Below are 16,592 nucleotides of genomic sequence, written 5' to 3'. Positions count from 1 at the left end.
TGGTCCTAACTATTTGAGCTACAAGCCCTTGCAATTTCTAATAAGCTTTAACTATTTGAGATACCATACAAAACTAAATAGAGGCTCATCAACTGTTCAGAGTTTAGGATCAACAAGCTCATCTGATGCGACCTGTAATAAGATAATCATCAAATAGTCCATGAAACTAAGTCTGCTCATGTTATGATTATCTACATATATAATTAAAGCCCGATCGAGTCTTAGTTTGAAATATCGTCACGATTAAAGGCGTTGTGAACCTATTACACACCAACACATATGATCAAATGAAAGTGGAGATCAAATAACTTGAACATGATTGATAGTTTGGGCTAATTGGCAGCAGTGGTGTAGAAAATAATGCACATTTGTGCTAAAGAAATGTGTGAAGAAATCTAGAATGCTTTGAGATGAGCCTAAACTATTGGAGAAGCTTACTTATCTCGGCAAAACCAATGGGAAGAATGAAGATTATTTTAGAGAAAGCCACACATATGTGGCTGGGGTTAATCATCCCAAGTCGGTGGAACAAAGCATGTTGGTTGATCAAGCCTATAAATAGGCATGCAACCTAGATACAATGAAATGTGGAGTAAACTAATAGAACTCCCAATCTATGTGGGAGCAAACAAGCTATCCAAATCTAAGCTAGTGAGCTAGCAAACTAAACTAGCTAGCAGTGGTGGTCCTAAGGTTTTGGAGGCCCTAAGGGAACTATTAAAATGTGGCATACTACTCTCTATGTATGTTTATGCAAAAAAAAAAATTTATAAGTTAAAAAAATTATATGAACTCAATGTCAAAATTGTAACCTAAAAAAAAAAAACAAAATGTAATTCACATAACAACTTTATAAAATGCATCAAAACATGACCCGTCTTTAATTTTTCGATGCCAAAGTAGTATCAATTAACTTTGCATTTCCTCTTGTAGTAGAGATTCAATAATAAATTGCTTTTTTTTTTTTCTTGTGTTGAGTAGAGCATATTTCCTATATGCTGCTACGTTTTTTTTTTGTTTTTGCTAAGGTATATGCTACTAGGTTAACCTATTCAATTTGGTTAACTTATTAAAATGGTTAACTTTAAAAAAATAATTGGACATTAATAAGTTTTCATTTTTAGTTTTAGAGTAAATAATTGGGCTTTTTTTAAAAGTAGTACTTGGGCTTAATATAATATTAAATTAGTACCATTTTTTAAGTAACATATATATATATATATATATATATATATATACTCACACACACAAAGAGGTTTATAAAAATTGGGGGTCCTTCCAATTTGGAGGCCCTAAGACCATCTCCAACTATGGGAGGTAAAACCCAAAATTCGGGATTTTTAGCTCAAAATCTTCTCCAACCCATGTATTTGGAGGGGTGGAGTTGACTAAAAAATGGAGCGGAATTTGGTCCCATATTCTAGTCCAGGCAGAATTTTTGTGGGGCCCAATTCGTGGCAAACAATAGCCATGTAGAGCCTCATTTGAAGCAAATGATGGGCTGTTGCCCACTACCCCAAGTTGTTGGCCACATGTCAAAGCCTAGGCAACTTAAAAATTGCACTTCAATGGCTGCATTTCAAATGAGCTTCTTTCAATATTTTTTTTTTTCAAACCTAAAGGCTAGATGTAATGACCCAAACCAAAAATTCATTTTTATCAATAATTTAGTTTGCGAAAAGACGATTTTGTCATCGGAATATTTTATTAAGAAAAAGGTGAATTTTGATCGAGAAGGAATCTGACAATTCCACTTGTGCCATCACGTAGAGAACGGTGAAACGAGTTCATAGACACGTAGTGGATCCGAATCGGAGTTGTAACGAGAAAGTTATGGTCAAAAAAGTCTCAGTGGCACAACCGTAAATATTTCGAAGTTGGATCTATAAAACCAGCCTAGCCCTCTCTCTCCTCTTGGGCGCAGACCGCCCCTCCACCTTCTAGAGCTCGCTGGCGCCGCCTCAGGGCACCACCGGCCACGGGACCGGTGGCGTTCGAACCGCCGTCGAGTCATCTCCCTTCGCCGACCGGTCCCCTGCCCGCCAACGACCGGTACTGGCCGGAAAACGCAGAAACCGCCGGGAGGTCGCCAAAACTTCAACGCCGTCGATCTCCCTCCTCCGACCACCATTTCCGTCGACCCAGGTATGGATCTTGAACCTCTCGAGCTGTTCTAGCTGCCTGTTGGGTAGGATTATATCGATTCGTAGTGTAGCTATTAGATTTTTGAGCTTGAAGTTTCAGCCGATTTTCGGCCTCCGTTTTCGGCCACTTCCAGCCACTTTTTGAGGTAGGTTCAAGAAAAAAAGTGGCTCCAAATATGGTGTTTTATCTAGGGTAGGAGTTTGGAGCCGTGGTTTGAAGTTTTTCCGGCGAGCCGAAATCGCTTTAGACACCCATCGCTGCCGGCGCGTGCTGGGGCGTGTGGGTGAGGGTAGTGCAGTGGCACTATGTCTTGTTGTGATCCTTATGTTGTCACGAGCGCGTGGGGTTTCGCAGATCTCAATTTGGATACCGTTTGAGCCCCGAACGAAATTTTCATATTGTGCGATTTTCGGGTTCGGTATTGTTGAACCATTGGATCGCGCTCAATTTCAAATATGCTATTCCGGATAATTTTAGAATCGTGTAGGATTTGACGGATTGTGAATCGGAGTCCCGGATACTCAGAAATTGCGAACCCTGGGGCTAGGGTTTGGAAATTGTATAATTTCACGATCGTCCAAACTTGGTTCCTGATATGTGAGGAACTTAAAGGAACTCTCAGACTAGTAATTGGAGGTCGTGGACCCCACGGGGTTCCGTATCGACCAATGTGGAAGTTTATTGCTTAGTAAAGTCTCGAGTCTTTTCAGACGATTTTAAATATCTGAAATACCTAAGTAGGCAGGAAAATGACTTTGAAGTTAGTGCACGCACTTTTAGAAGTCGGGGGTCAGGGTTTTACTTAAAAACTTATACCGAGCAATTTTATTAATTAAATATTCATGTTGGTCGACCCAGGCACCCGGGACCAGGCAGGCCCGCAGGAGAGACCTTCAGAGGGTTTAGCTAGCACGGACCAGGAGTGAGTGGACTTTTCTTTTCTAAATGATTTTTATAAATAAATTGCATTATTTGATCTTGAATAAGTATTATTCATTATAATTTTCTGGCATGTCGGTGAAATTAAATATCTTATTTATACATTGCTTAGCTGAGTGTGCCCAGTAATATAAAAGCAGAGTCTAAGATTTATACCAGAGGAAATAGCAGTTAATTTCAGAGTTACTGAAATACAGTTATTTAGCAGACTTTCCTAAAATATTGTATTTTAGACCACCATGTACCCGATTACGGTGATTACCCTCAGTTAGACCAATGTCTACGGACATCCAATCTATTTTCAGTTTTGTCAGTGCACTTGACATTGCCTCACGAGTTTCGGGGACGCTCGGACCGTGAGTGCCAGGATTTGCGGCTCGGTTGACTTAGTGTCCCGAGACCTGCCAAGATTTGCGGCTTGGCTGACTTGGTGTCCCGAGACCTGCCAGGATTTGCGGCTCGAGTGGATTTTGTGTCACCGAGACTTGCCAGGATTGCGGATCAGGCTGACTACGGTCCCCTGAATTCTGCCAGTTGCGGCTTGGGTTGACTGTGTGTCACCTAGACCTGCCAGCGGATCAGGCTGACTATAGTCCCCTGTATCCTGCCAGTTTGTGGCTCGGATAGACTGTGTGTCGCCGAGACCTGCCAGGGGAATTGACGGAATTACAGGGGTACATCCGAGTGGTAGTTTTGATTGATTGCAGTTTGATTCAAGTTTTGAGTACATTGCTTTTATGCAGGTTTGATTTCAGTGCTTTTATGCGAATTTTGGATTTCAATGCTTTCATGCAAGTTTTATTGCTCTTGAAAGCGATTGCATATATTTCTATAAATATGTAACTGCATTGATTTTAATATGTTTCAAAGATAGTTTAGATATTCAGTTTTACTCAACTGTATTTGATTTCATTGCTTTTATGCGAGAATTATCGAGTTCGAATATGATTTACATATAATGCCTAAGGCAGAATACGTATTTAGATTTATTTCACTATTTTTACAATGGGGGTTAGTATATTCTTAGATATTTTATGAACCTTTATTTTTGTTCACTCACATTTTCAAATGTCTTGCCCTCCCAGGCTGTAGCGTGCATAGGATATCCACCACCGGGCCTTCTGGACTTCCGCTCCTTCTTGGTACAAAAGCGATGGTGTGTAAAACAATTAACTTACCTTTCTACTATTAGACTGCTCTGATATTGCCCTAAAGTGAGATTGGAACTTTTGGCATGTTTGTTGAAGTGCTGGTTGTTGGTTGTTTGGATACTTGCGCTCGTTTTGACAGGTGTAAGGTTTGGGATCGAACGAAGTATAGGGGAGACTCTGCCAAAATTTCGGTAGGAGTCAAGGTTAAAATTTCAAGAAAAAGGGCAAATAGGTCATTTGTGCCCGACATTTGCCAAGTGTCGGACACGCACAGGGTTCAACTCGAATTCCAAAGCGGAATTTGGTTTGGGTCCTGTCACTAGAAATCAACGGCTGATATTAAATTTTGGCTGGATCAACGAGAAAAATAATAATCCAATAGTTGAAATTTAAATCCAAAGGTAAAAATAAGTAAATATATTATTCTAAGTTGGATGCAACCTCAAAACATATCCTAAACTCTATATAAATACCCATCAATTTGTTAATAAAATTATGTTCGTGAAATTTCAAAAAATTTATGTCAAAATGTTCAAAAAAATAAATCATGGAGTAATATGCAAAAATTAACTAAAAAAACATTAACCACAACAACAAAATAAGATATATTATTCTTTAACAATTTAATAAAGTTGCGGACTCAAATTATGAGTCCGCAAGGTTGGAGGAAAAAACAATTTGAGTCCTAAAAATACATGAATTGTTGTATTTTGGAGGGTGAAATTTTGGGTTTGAGTCCTCTAAGGCCATCTCCAACCCAAGGACTTAAATCCAAAATATTGCCCAAAATCTCTCCCAACCCAAGAAAATGGAGGACCCAAAATTTGGACCCAAATATGGGTCCAAGTATTGCCTGGACCCAATACTATTCAATGGAGCCCACTGCACCTAAAACAGTCCCATGTTCACAGAATTTGACGTGGGCCCCAGTTGACCTGCTGTGCTGCTCAAGTTTGTATGCTTGTCAAGCTGTTGTTGCTGTTTGTTTTTTTTTTAATTTTTATAATATTCTAAATGTAACTTAAATCAACGATCTAGATTAAATCTAAACTATTTTAATGGTAAAAAAAAAAAAAAAAGATCCAACGGCTGAAATTTAAATCCAATGGTCAAAATAATATTTTAAATTAATCTATGTCAAATTATATTCGTGGAATTTCAATTTTTTTAGGTCAAATTGTTCAAAAAATTTAATTATGAAGTTATCTAAAGAGATTGAATGAAGAAAAGTTATCCATAAAAAAAATAATTAGACTTAAACCATTCTTAAACAATTTAATAAGGTTGTGGACTTAAAATTTGAGTCCGGAGGGTTGGGAGAAAAAACAATTTGAGTCTGAGCAAAACCCAAATAGTTACTTTTTGGAGGGGAAAAATTTGGATTTAGGCCCTCATGGGTTGGAGAAGGCCTAAGCGACCTCCTTGCCCACCTATGCTCAAGGCCTCCCCCACTAGCTAGCTATCTAGCTAATCAACTAAAGGTGGTGTGTACGCCCCGATTCGAAAATAGGGATTATCTCTGAATTAAGGCATGAATCATACCATAGTTATATAAACAAACTCCTATAACTATGATATGATTGAAATAGAGCCAATAATTTTACAAACTTATTTAATAAATACAAAGTCAGATTCGCTGTAGCTCAAAGTTAGTTACACACACTAGAGTCATATTCCAACAATTTATTCCTTAATAATTTTACATTGGAACCTGTAACATCTATTAGGGTTTTCATTGGAACACTGATATAGTCCTCTGGTGGCAACTTCTCCTTCCTCAGGATTTTCATTGGAACTTGCAACATCTATTAGGGTGTGAGTATTTTAATGCCCAGTAGAGTACTGTAACATTCCTCACCCCCCCCCCCCTTCCCTTTTCAAAGCCAGTTATCACCGCTAATCACAGTGACATGCATTAAACAATTACGAGATAAAAGTGTTATGCACATGCGATGATGTCATGAACTCACTCCCTTATAAACCCACTAATTCATACTTTAAGGCATCAAACATGCATGTTCCATACCATGCATTTTACCACTGTGGCTCCGAATACCCTAAAATATAAACTAGTGCCCATTCGTCCCTTACCCCATGTTTATTTTGTTTACGAATTTCTCAACTTTCATTTTTCATTAAAGGCCCTGCTCCCATCACCTCATTATATTCAAGCCCTGCTCTTGTCACTTGAATATATTTTACTTTTTTTTCTTACTCAGATATATCTAAAGCCTTCTCCCACCCCTTAGATATACCTTAAACTACACACAGATCCAACACAATTGTATTTATTTTCCATATGTAATGCAGCTCAAACATTCATTAATCTTCGCAGAATGATAATAATTCAAATAAGTAAAATAATCATATTTTAAATTTAATCACATGGATAGTAATATTCATCCAACATCACATAATACTATACAAACATTTATAAAACGAAACAATAGTATTAATCTAACAATATCCATGAAGAAAAACAACAAGATATTTATATTTTAATACTATCAAGATTAAAAGTGATATAGTCTAATTATTGGGGAAAAAGTTAGAGACCCTACCTTGTGTCCAAGAAGCTAAAATGACGAAATTACCCTTCGGAGGTTGTTGGGTTATCTCCCGTTCCTAGATTTGAAAAATAAATAACATAAATGAAGTTAGAAAATCTAATTTTATAAAAATAATTTTCTCTCTTAACATAGAGAGTGCACCCCACTCTCCAAGCTAAACCCCTCAAAACGACCCCGAAATCTATACCATTGGACTCGGATCGAGAAAGTGAGTTGGATGGACTAAAAATATGGCGTCGGAGGGTGCCGGAACAGCCGCCATGCGCTGACACTCGTCGGAGCCGCGAGTGGGTTTGTTTCTGGTTACTATTCATCATCTTATAAAAAAATCCTGCAACTTCCTCTGTTTTCCAGATTAAATCCCAGATTTTGTGAGACATTTTGACCAAACAAAAGTTATAGAAAATGGAAAAATTTGTGATGGTTTTGAAGCTTGATATCTCTAGTTTCTAACCCAACAAATCACAATGAAAACGAAACTAAAAAGGAGAAAACCAGCTCCAAAGTTGGGCTCGCGGCTGGTTTTCTACAGAAAACAGATTTTTTTTCTTCCAAACTTTGCACATGTGTTTGACCTATCAAAACTCAACCAAATTCGATGAAACCAATTTTTTTTTTTTTTTTTGTTCCTTGCCATGTCTAGTTTAAAACCCAACAATTGAATTCCTCAAACACTCAAAGTATTGGGAGAAAAAGAGAGCCAAAGTGAGGCTCGCGGGCTGAAAATTTCCAGAAAATGACATTTTCCAGATTTGGTTCAAAGTCGTTTCCAATCATTCTAACACCCCCAGGTTGTTCCTAAAGCTTCTAAAACACTTCTAAACTTCATATCTATCAATCGAACTCATCAAAAACTCAAAATGAAACCAAAATCAACAACACCCACACTTGAAAAATGCTCTATCCACCCAACCTGAAAATAGAAATTTAACCTCTTCCAATTCAATTTTTCCTAACACTCATATGACTCAAATTATTCTTTAAGAGACTAAAATCACACAATCACAAAGTAAAAACCAAATTTTTCGAAATTGACTCACCTTAGAGAATTTTTTCTTCTCTTCCTCCTATTCTCCCTTCTCTTCCTCACCCAAATTTCATTTCTTTCATCCCCAAACTTATCTTAGTTTATGCAATTAATATCCTCAACCTAGACTAGGTGACTCACCTCCAATAGATGAACAACTCATCCCAAAATCAGATTTTTGAAGAGAATATAAGAGGGAAGGGGGGAAGAATGAAGGAAAGAACAAAAGCTTGCTTACGTTGCCTTTAAAAAATATATATATATATATATATATATATATTCCCTAGATGTTACATGGTGGGAGTTAACCACTACAACTCCCAATCCACGAGGGAACTAGCTACCCAACCTATGGAAGAAGCTTGAAGACAAGAACTCAAGCTAGGGCCAAATAGCCCAAACTAATCTAAATCAAGTGTGGTGGCCAATTAGCTTACACCTATGTACTATTCTCCTCCAATGTAATAAAATTACTTTATTCAACTATTCTCCTATTGTCCTAAACCCCTTCACCACATAAACCAACAACGGTATCAGAGCAACATCACTCACACCTCCTAAATTTTAACAAGTGGTATTAAAGCAATCACCCTACAATCTAACAAGTAGAAATCCTAACCTGGTTTGGAGGTTTATTGTCTGGGAGCTTCACAGTTGTGTAGACAGCAGCTCCAGCTAAGGCCCCAAATGTGGGTGCAACCAAATAGATCCACAATCCCTTATAATTTCCTGCAGCAATAGCTGGACCCAAAGTCCGGATAGGATTCATTGAACCTCCAGTAGTTGGCCTGCTATGTAAATATAATATTATTTAGATAAACTATAAGATTAAATAATTTTCATTTAATTTTCTATGCATGCTATTTTCAGCAGCAGAAAAAGAAACAAGAATAAAGGTTACTCACCCTGCCACAAGAATGTCGAGCAATACTGTAGCACCAATTGCCACACCTGCCATCTCCCCTACCTGTATATAGAGACACATGCATCATCAAACCCTAATCTTGTGACCCAACTAGCACTTAGTGAGCACTGAATGACATATATACCCCACGGGTATCAGTGGCAACGGCAGTTATGGTAAACATAAGAATGAAAGTGACGATGAACTCGAGTGCAAAAGCTTGGCCATGGGTCACTGAAGGAACCGTAACTCCACCAGACATGAAGGGATGGAAGACACCCTTGAGAGCAAAACTTGCAGAAATTGATGCCGAAACCTGCACTATTATGTAGAGGGGAACTTGGGACCATGGGAAGTGTCGAAACGTTGCGAAGGCAAGGGTGACCGATGGGTTTAAGTGTGCTCCGGAGATGTGGCCCGTGGACAGAATGACGACCATCACTGCTAGGCCTGAACATGCCGCATTGCCTAGCAGTGTCTCTACACCATGGTACTTCTCATTCACAATAGGTCCTGCCGCTGCTGAAAACACCAAGATGAAGGTCCCTACAAACTCCGCCCCAAGCTGTAAAAGTTGCTAGCGATATATTAGTGATTAATTAGTGCTAATATATAGCTTAGCTAGCCAAGTATGTGCTTTATTTGATTTCAAAAGAGAAAAATCAAATTAGGGGTTCGTTTAGTAGTACGCACCTTCCTGAAAAGGGTGACATTGGGAGCATGGAAGCTGGAAAAGCATTTGGTTCCTCCAGGCATTAAGGAAGAAGGATGAAGGAAGAGAAGTAGAATACTAGTTGGGGTTTTGTTTATATACAGATTATAAATTTATGGTGAAGGTGGAGCTGAATTAAGGAAGGGAGGCAAGTAGATGCCTGCATATGATATGCTTGCCTGAGTGCTTTGCATAAGTCAAAAACTCAAAGCCAACCCCTCTTATCATATAATAATCATAAGAGGTGAAAAAAGAAAGAGATACATAAATAAAATTAAAAATAAAAAGTTCACATCAATCTACGTTTTGGTATATATCAGTTTAAAGTCAATGGTTCTTTTTATTATTATTTATAAATGCTTGGGCAGGAAATTAAGAATGTTAGGTGGCCAATGTATTGCATGTTCAAGGAAGCAACTTGTGAACTAAAAAAAAATTATCTTTGAAGAATTAATTGATTTAATTGGAGTTTCACATCAAGCTACGTTTTGGTATATATCAGTTTAAAGTCAATGGTTCTTTTTATTATTATTTATAAATGCTTGGGCAGGAAGTTAAGCAATGTTAGGTGGCCAATGTATTGCATGTTCAAGGAAGCAACTTGTGAACTAAAAAAAATTATCTTTGAAGAATTAATTGATTTAATTGGAGTAATGTCAACTCTATCAATTTAAATTTATCTACAGAGAAAAATAATTGGAGAGAACATAAGGTCAAATGTGTATTATACTTTTATATATATAGAGACATGGCAGGCAGTTCTAAGTTTCTAACAATGGTGAAGTTGTTCTGCTTCTACTAAAATTTCTTTAGGGTTCAACAAACGAAGTTGAAGTCAAATCTGCAGATACGAACAATGGCTGCCATGAAAAGGTAAGATGGTTTCATATGAAAAAATCTTGCAAGCAGTTTTGATTCTTGAAGGTTTTTGCTTCAGTGCAAGTGATCAGATTAATTATAAAATATATTTTAATAGTTATGTTTATTAATTTGTAGGCCTGAAGATGTTGCCAGCATCGACGTCTACACCGCAAAAGGTCTCCTCAGCGTAGGTCACCGTTATCTGGATGTCAGGTGTGGTTGATCTTGAAATAAAGGGATCAATGCCATGAGTTTAATTCAATTCAAGATCAAAACTAATGCGACATAGAAAAACAGAAGAAGAAAAAAAATTGTGGGTTCTTGATTTTTGAGCTATTAATTTGTATAATCAAGTCTTGATTACAGTTTCGGCTGAGTTTCACAGGATTTAGAAAAGAAAAAAGAAAACGATGAGAGATGATCCTTTTGCGCTTTCTGATCCAATGCTAAAAGAAATTTTTTATATTAATAGGACCGTTGAGGAGTTCAACAAGAGCCACGTTGAAAATGCCTTGAACAGTCCTTACATGTTCATCACAGAAGAAGGTAATGTATTTTCTACTAGCCCTCCTTGCTTTCGTCTCTGTTTATAATGACATCCGCATGATAATAAAGTGCGGACATCCATATGAGATGTATATGTATGATAATAATTAGGTTTTGTTTTGTTTTCTTGTGTTAATAAGCAGGTAGAGTGAAAAACCCTGAATTTCTCACCCAAATTTCCTCAATTCTCAAGAAACAGGACCACTTGGTCGTGGTATAATTATAAAACTTATGATTTTCCTTCTTCCTTTCACGAGAACTCTCATCTGATCAGTCCCGAATTTTTTTTACTTTTTATTTGAAGGGTTGCAACAGTGGAGGCAGATCACTTAAAGCTTGTGTTGATCTTCTCAATGAAGTAAGTTTTTCTGGTACTGGCCTGCCTTTGTTTATCAGTTAATTATATCATGAATTTCATTTTCCTGGTTTTTATTATTTTTTTCATAAAATTATAATTTGAAGGGGAAAATTTATCAAAATTGGAAATTTAATTGCAGGGTTTCCAGCATGTGACGAACATGGAGGGGGGCTACTCTGCATGGGTGGACAGTGAACTTGCCCATGACAAACCCACTGAAGACTTAAAAGTCGCATGCAAGTTCCGTCCTTGAAATTTATGCAACTTTAATTTGTTCAAACTATAAAACGATTAGTACCACGATATGTCTCTATAGAGGTGGGATTCACGGGATGTAAGTGGATTTCAGTTGAAATAATATGATTTGTAATGTCGTACATGTAATGTTACTTTTTGTGAAATGTCTTAAGATCACGTTTCTATTGTAAATTGGTTTTGGACCTCGCTTGAGTAAGGCGTAATTCATTAACAATTTCAAGTAATCTCAAGTAATAAAAATACAAAAAGTAATGGCTTATTTGTAGCAATGATCCCTTAATTATGCTCAGAGTTACATTTTAGTCACTCAACTACAAAAATAGTTTCAGAGGTCACTCAATTAGGTGTTGTATTGCACCATTTTGGTCACTCAATCCCAATCCCTATCTCTCTGTCACATTGGGCATCCATCCCCCGCCCGTATTCCTCAAAATACTCTAGACCCAATTCTCACCTTCCCATCTCTTCCTCACCTACCTTCCCACAAAAACTTAAAAAGCCTATAATTTAAATCCAATTATTAGCAGTTTAAAAATATGGAAATCTCCAATGAGCTCACATGAGAAAGCATGAAGTGCTCTCTCTCTCTCTCTCTCTCTCTCTCTCTCTCTCTCTCTCTCTCTACATTTATGGATGTTTATGGTTGATGGTTTACAATGAGTGTTGGGTTGGGGAGGGAGGAAGGATTGGGTGGCGAGTTTGGTACAAGGGAGGAGAAGCAATCAAGTTGTCTTTATCTTTTCCTTTTTCTGCCCAAATTTTGGTACAAGAGACGAGAAGCAAGGACTGGGTTGCGTCAATGGAGGGTTGTGGATTAATTTTCGAATTTACCCTCATTTTTGACATAAAATTTAATAGAGTTTGAAGGAAGGACTAATGGTGCAACACAACACCTAATTGAGTGACCTATGTAACTATTTTTGGAGTTAAGTGACCAAAATGTAACTCCGAGTATAGTTGAGGGACCATTGCTACAAATAAGCCAAAAGTAATTCATTTAAAAAGATGTTGATGTGTTTTTTCCACTGAACTAGATCCTGTTGATGAAAAGATGTTATTGTTTAGTTAGCTCTTACTTGAGGCAGAAGTCATAAGCTTTGGTTAGAAAAAAAAATTAAAGTAAAAGTCCACAAAATAATTAATTTATATTTATTAAGCCTTTTGTGAAATCGTTTGGGTGTCTTAATTAAATTTCTCCATAGCCCAAGAGCCCTGTTCATTATTATTAGGCCATTACTCGAGTATCTATTGTCTCATTTTTATTTTTTACTTTTCCAAAGCTATTACACGCATAAAGATTTTTGCACTTTCATGTTTCATAATGTTTTATACATGTTTTTCCAATGTTTAGTGCACTTATTTTTAACAACAATTTCAGTAAGACACAAAATTCACGTATTATACACATAATTCTAACATATTATTGAATAAAAATAATACATATTAAAAAAAATCTCAGTTTATCCTTAATTGCTTATGAAAAATAGTATAGCCGCCCGGCTATACTCGTTTTTCAAAATTTTTAAATAAAAATAGTACAGCCGCCCTGCTGTACCCGTTTGACACGTGGCGCATAGGCCCTGGCCAATGTAAAAAGAGTATAGCAACCCAGCTATACTGGATTATTTTCCCCAAATTTTTTTTAAGTTGGCTGTGACACGCGGCACCTATGCGCTGGGGGCATCCTTTTTTTTAAATATATAAATAGTATAGCGGTGTGGCTGTACTTTTAAAAAAGAAAATTTAATCCCATTTATAAAAAATTTAATTTCTTTACTTTTCTTTTTTGGCCTACTTCTTTTATTTAATATATGTAATTGAGCAATATCTTATCCTTTTTGAATTACTTTAATTACTACTTGTATTTTAATATATATAAAAAATTAAAATAAAACTCCCCAAAATAATTAATTCAAACAATTAATTTATATTTACTAAGTCTTTTCTGAACTCGTTTTGGTGTCTTAATTAAATTTCTCCATAGCCCAAGAGCCCTATCTATTATTATTAGGCCATTGCTCGAGTATCCACTGTCCCTTTATGATTTTTCAGTTTTCCAAAGCTATTACCCGCCTAAAGATTTTTGCACTTTCACGTTTAATAATGTTTTATACACGTCTTTCTCATGTTTAGTGCACTTAATTTTAACAAAAATTTCAGTAAGGCGTAAAATTCACGTATTATACACATAATTCTAACATATTATTGAATAAAAATAACATATGTTTAAAAAAAAATCTCAGTTTTTCCTTAATTGTTTATCAAAAATAGTATAGCCGCGCGGCTATACTCTTTTTCAAAACTTTTAATCAAAAATAGTACAGCCGCCTGGCTTAACAGTTTGCCACGTGGCGCATAGGCCTTGGCTGGTGTAAAAAGAGTACAGCCGCACGGCTGTACTGGATTCTTTCTGAATTTTCTTCTAGGAATAGTATAGCCGTGCGGCTATACGTATTTTCCCCAATTTTTTTAAGTACGCTGTGACACGAGGCACCTATGCGCTGGGGCATTCCTTTTTTTAAATATATAAATAGTACAGCCGTGCGGCTGTACTTTTAAAAAAGAAAATTTAATCCCATTTATAAAAAATTTAGTTTTTTTTCTTTTTTGATCTACTTCTTTTATTTAATATATGTAATTGAGCAATATCGTAGCCTTTTTGAATTACCTTAATTACTACTTGTATTTTCATATGTATAAAAAATTAAAGTAAAAGCCCCTAAAATATAATAATTTATATTTATTAAGGCTTTTGTGAACTCGTTTGGGTGTCTTAACTAAATTTCTCCATAGCCCAAGAGCCCTATATGTTATTATTTGGCCATTGCTCGAGTATCTACTGTCCCTTTTTGATTTTTTACTTTTCCAAAGTTATTACCCGCATAAAGATTTTTACACTTTCTCGTTTAATAATGTTTTATACACGTCTTTCTCATGTTTAGTGCACTTAATTTTAACAAAAATTTCAGTAAGACGCAAAATTCACGTATTATACACATAATTCTAACATATTATTGAATACAAATAATATATATTTTTTTAAAAAAATTTCAGTTTTTCCTTAATTGTTTATTAAAAAGAGTATAGCCGCGCGTCTATACTCTTTTTCAAAATTTTTAATTCAAAGTGGTACACTCTAACCGTTTGCCACGTGGCGCATAGGCCTTGGCCGGTGTAAAAAGAGTATAGCCGCACGGCTGTACTGGATTCTTGCCTTAATTGTTTATTAAAAATAGTATAGCCGCGCGGCTATACTTTTTTTCAAAATTTTTAATTTAAAGTAGTGCACTCTAACCGTTTGCCACGTGGCGCATAGGCCTTGGCCGGTGTAACAAGAGTATAGCCGCACGTCTGTACTGGATTCTTTCTGAATTTTCTTCTAGAAATAGTATAGCCGTGCGGCTATACTTATTTTCCCCAATTTTTTTAAACTAGGCTGCGACACGCGGCACCTATGCGCTGGGGCTTACCTTTTTTTAAATATATAAATAGTACAGCCGCACGGCTGTACTTTCAAAAAAGAAAATTTAATCCCATTTATAAAACATTTACTTTTTTTTCTTTTTTGATCTACTTCTTTTTCTTTTTTTTTTTAATATATGTAATTGAGCAATATCTTAGCCTTTTTGAATTACCTTAATTACTACTTGTATTTTCATATGTCTAAAAAATTAAAGCAAAAGTCCCCAAAATAATTAATTTATATTTATTAAGGCTTTTGTGAACTCGTTTGGGTGTCTTAACTAAATTTCTCCGTAGCCCAAGAGCCCTATATGTTATTATTTGGCCATTGCTCGAGCATCTATTGTCCCTTTTTGATTTTTTCCTTTTCCGAAGCTATTACCCGCATAAATATTTTTACACTTTCATGTTTAATAATGTTTTATACACGTCTTTCTCATTTTTAGTGCACTTAATTTTAACAAAAATTTCAGTAAGACACAAAATTCACGTATTATACACATAATTCTAACTTATTATTCAATAAAAACAATATATATTTTAACAAAAATTTCAGTTTTTCCTTAATTGTTTATTAAAAATAGTATAGCCGCTTGGCTATACGCTTTTTCAAATTTTTTAATTAAAAGTAGTACACTGTAACAGTTTGCCACGTGGCGCATAGGCCATGGCCGGTGTAAAAAGAGTATAGCCGGACGGCTGTACTGGATTCTTGCCCTAATTGTTTATTAAACAGAGTACAGCCGCGCGGCTATACTCTTTTTCAAAATTTTTAATTAAAAGTAGTACACTCTAACCTTTTGCCACGTGGCGCATAGGCCTTGGCAGGTGTAAAAAGCGTATAGCCGCACGGCTGTACTGGATTCTTGCCTTATTTGTTTATTAAACAGAGTACAGCCGCGCGGCTATACTCTTTTTCAAAATTTTTAATTTAAAGTAGTACACTCTAACCGTTTGCCACGTGGCTCATATGCCTTGGCCGGTGTAAAGAGAGTATAGCCGCACGGCTGTACTAGATTCTTTCTGAATTTTCTTCTTGGAATAGTATAGCCGTGCGGCTATACTTATTTTCCCCAATTTTTTTAAAGCAGGCTGTGACACGCGGCACCTATGCGCTGGGGCTTACCTTTTTTTAAATATACAAATAGTACAGCCGCACGGCTGTACTTTTAAAAAAGAAAATTTAATCCCATTTATAAAACATTTACTTTTTTTTCTTTTTTGATCTACTTTTTTTTTTTTTTTTTAAAATATATGTAATTGAGCAATATCTTAGTCTTTTTGAATTACCTTAATTACTACTTGTATTTTCATATGTATAAAAAATTAAAGTAAAAGTCCCCAAAATAATTAATTTATATTTATTAAGGCTTTTGTGAACTCGATTGGGTGTCTTAACTAAATTTCTCCATAGCCCAAGAGCCCTATATGTTATTATTTGGCCATTGCTCGAGTATCTACTGTACCTTTTTGATTTTTTACTTTTCCAAAGTTATTACCCCATAAAGATTTTTTACACTTTCTTTTCGCTTAATAATGTTTTATACACGCCTTTCTCATGTTTAGTGCACTTAATTTTAACAAAAAAAATTTCAGTAAGATTAAAAATTCAATGAATATATACACATAATTCTAACATATTATTGAATACAAATAATA

At 35.9% G+C, this 16,592-nt stretch overlaps 2 protein-coding genes across 3 annotated transcripts; one reads left to right on the top strand and one right to left on the bottom strand.

Moving 5' to 3' along the window:
• Nucleotides 1–7: 7 nt before the first annotated feature.
• Nucleotides 8–9,566, bottom strand: LOC117622182 (probable aquaporin NIP5-1). The gene is made up of 6 exons (XM_034352768.1): nucleotides 9,430–9,566; nucleotides 8,882–9,301; nucleotides 8,738–8,799; nucleotides 8,452–8,620; nucleotides 6,797–6,860; nucleotides 8–132 (listed from the first exon to the last, which is right to left on the bottom strand). The coding sequence occupies exons 1-6, from the start codon at nucleotides 9,490–9,492 to the stop codon at nucleotides 119–121; spliced, it is 792 nt and encodes a 263-aa protein (XP_034208659.1). The 5' UTR covers nucleotides 9,493–9,566; the 3' UTR covers nucleotides 8–118.
• Nucleotides 9,567–10,183: 617 nt separating this feature from the next.
• LOC117622183 (protein HIGH ARSENIC CONTENT 1, mitochondrial) lies at nucleotides 10,184–11,653 on the top strand. Of its 2 annotated transcripts, none has more exons than XM_034352771.1 (6): nucleotides 10,184–10,321; nucleotides 10,445–10,522; nucleotides 10,782–10,855; nucleotides 10,999–11,069; nucleotides 11,160–11,226; nucleotides 11,353–11,653. In XM_034352771.1, exons 1-6 carry the CDS (start codon nucleotides 10,305–10,307, stop codon nucleotides 11,406–11,408), a joined length of 363 nt encoding a protein of 120 aa, XP_034208662.1. In that variant the 5' UTR covers nucleotides 10,184–10,304; the 3' UTR covers nucleotides 11,409–11,653. The 2 variants fall into 2 exon arrangements, with proteins under 2 accessions (XP_034208662.1, XP_034208660.1); XM_034352769.1 differs by having other exon boundaries at nucleotides 10,188–10,321; nucleotides 11,160–11,213.
• Nucleotides 11,654–16,592: the final 4,939 nt, after the last annotated feature.

The sequence above is a fragment of the Prunus dulcis genome, chromosome 3, assembly GCF_902201215.1.
Source record: "Prunus dulcis chromosome 3, ALMONDv2, whole genome shotgun sequence".
Lineage (NCBI taxonomy): Eukaryota > Viridiplantae > Streptophyta > Magnoliopsida > Rosales > Rosaceae > Prunus > Prunus dulcis.
This window is presented reverse-complemented; position numbering and strand designations above follow the sequence as displayed.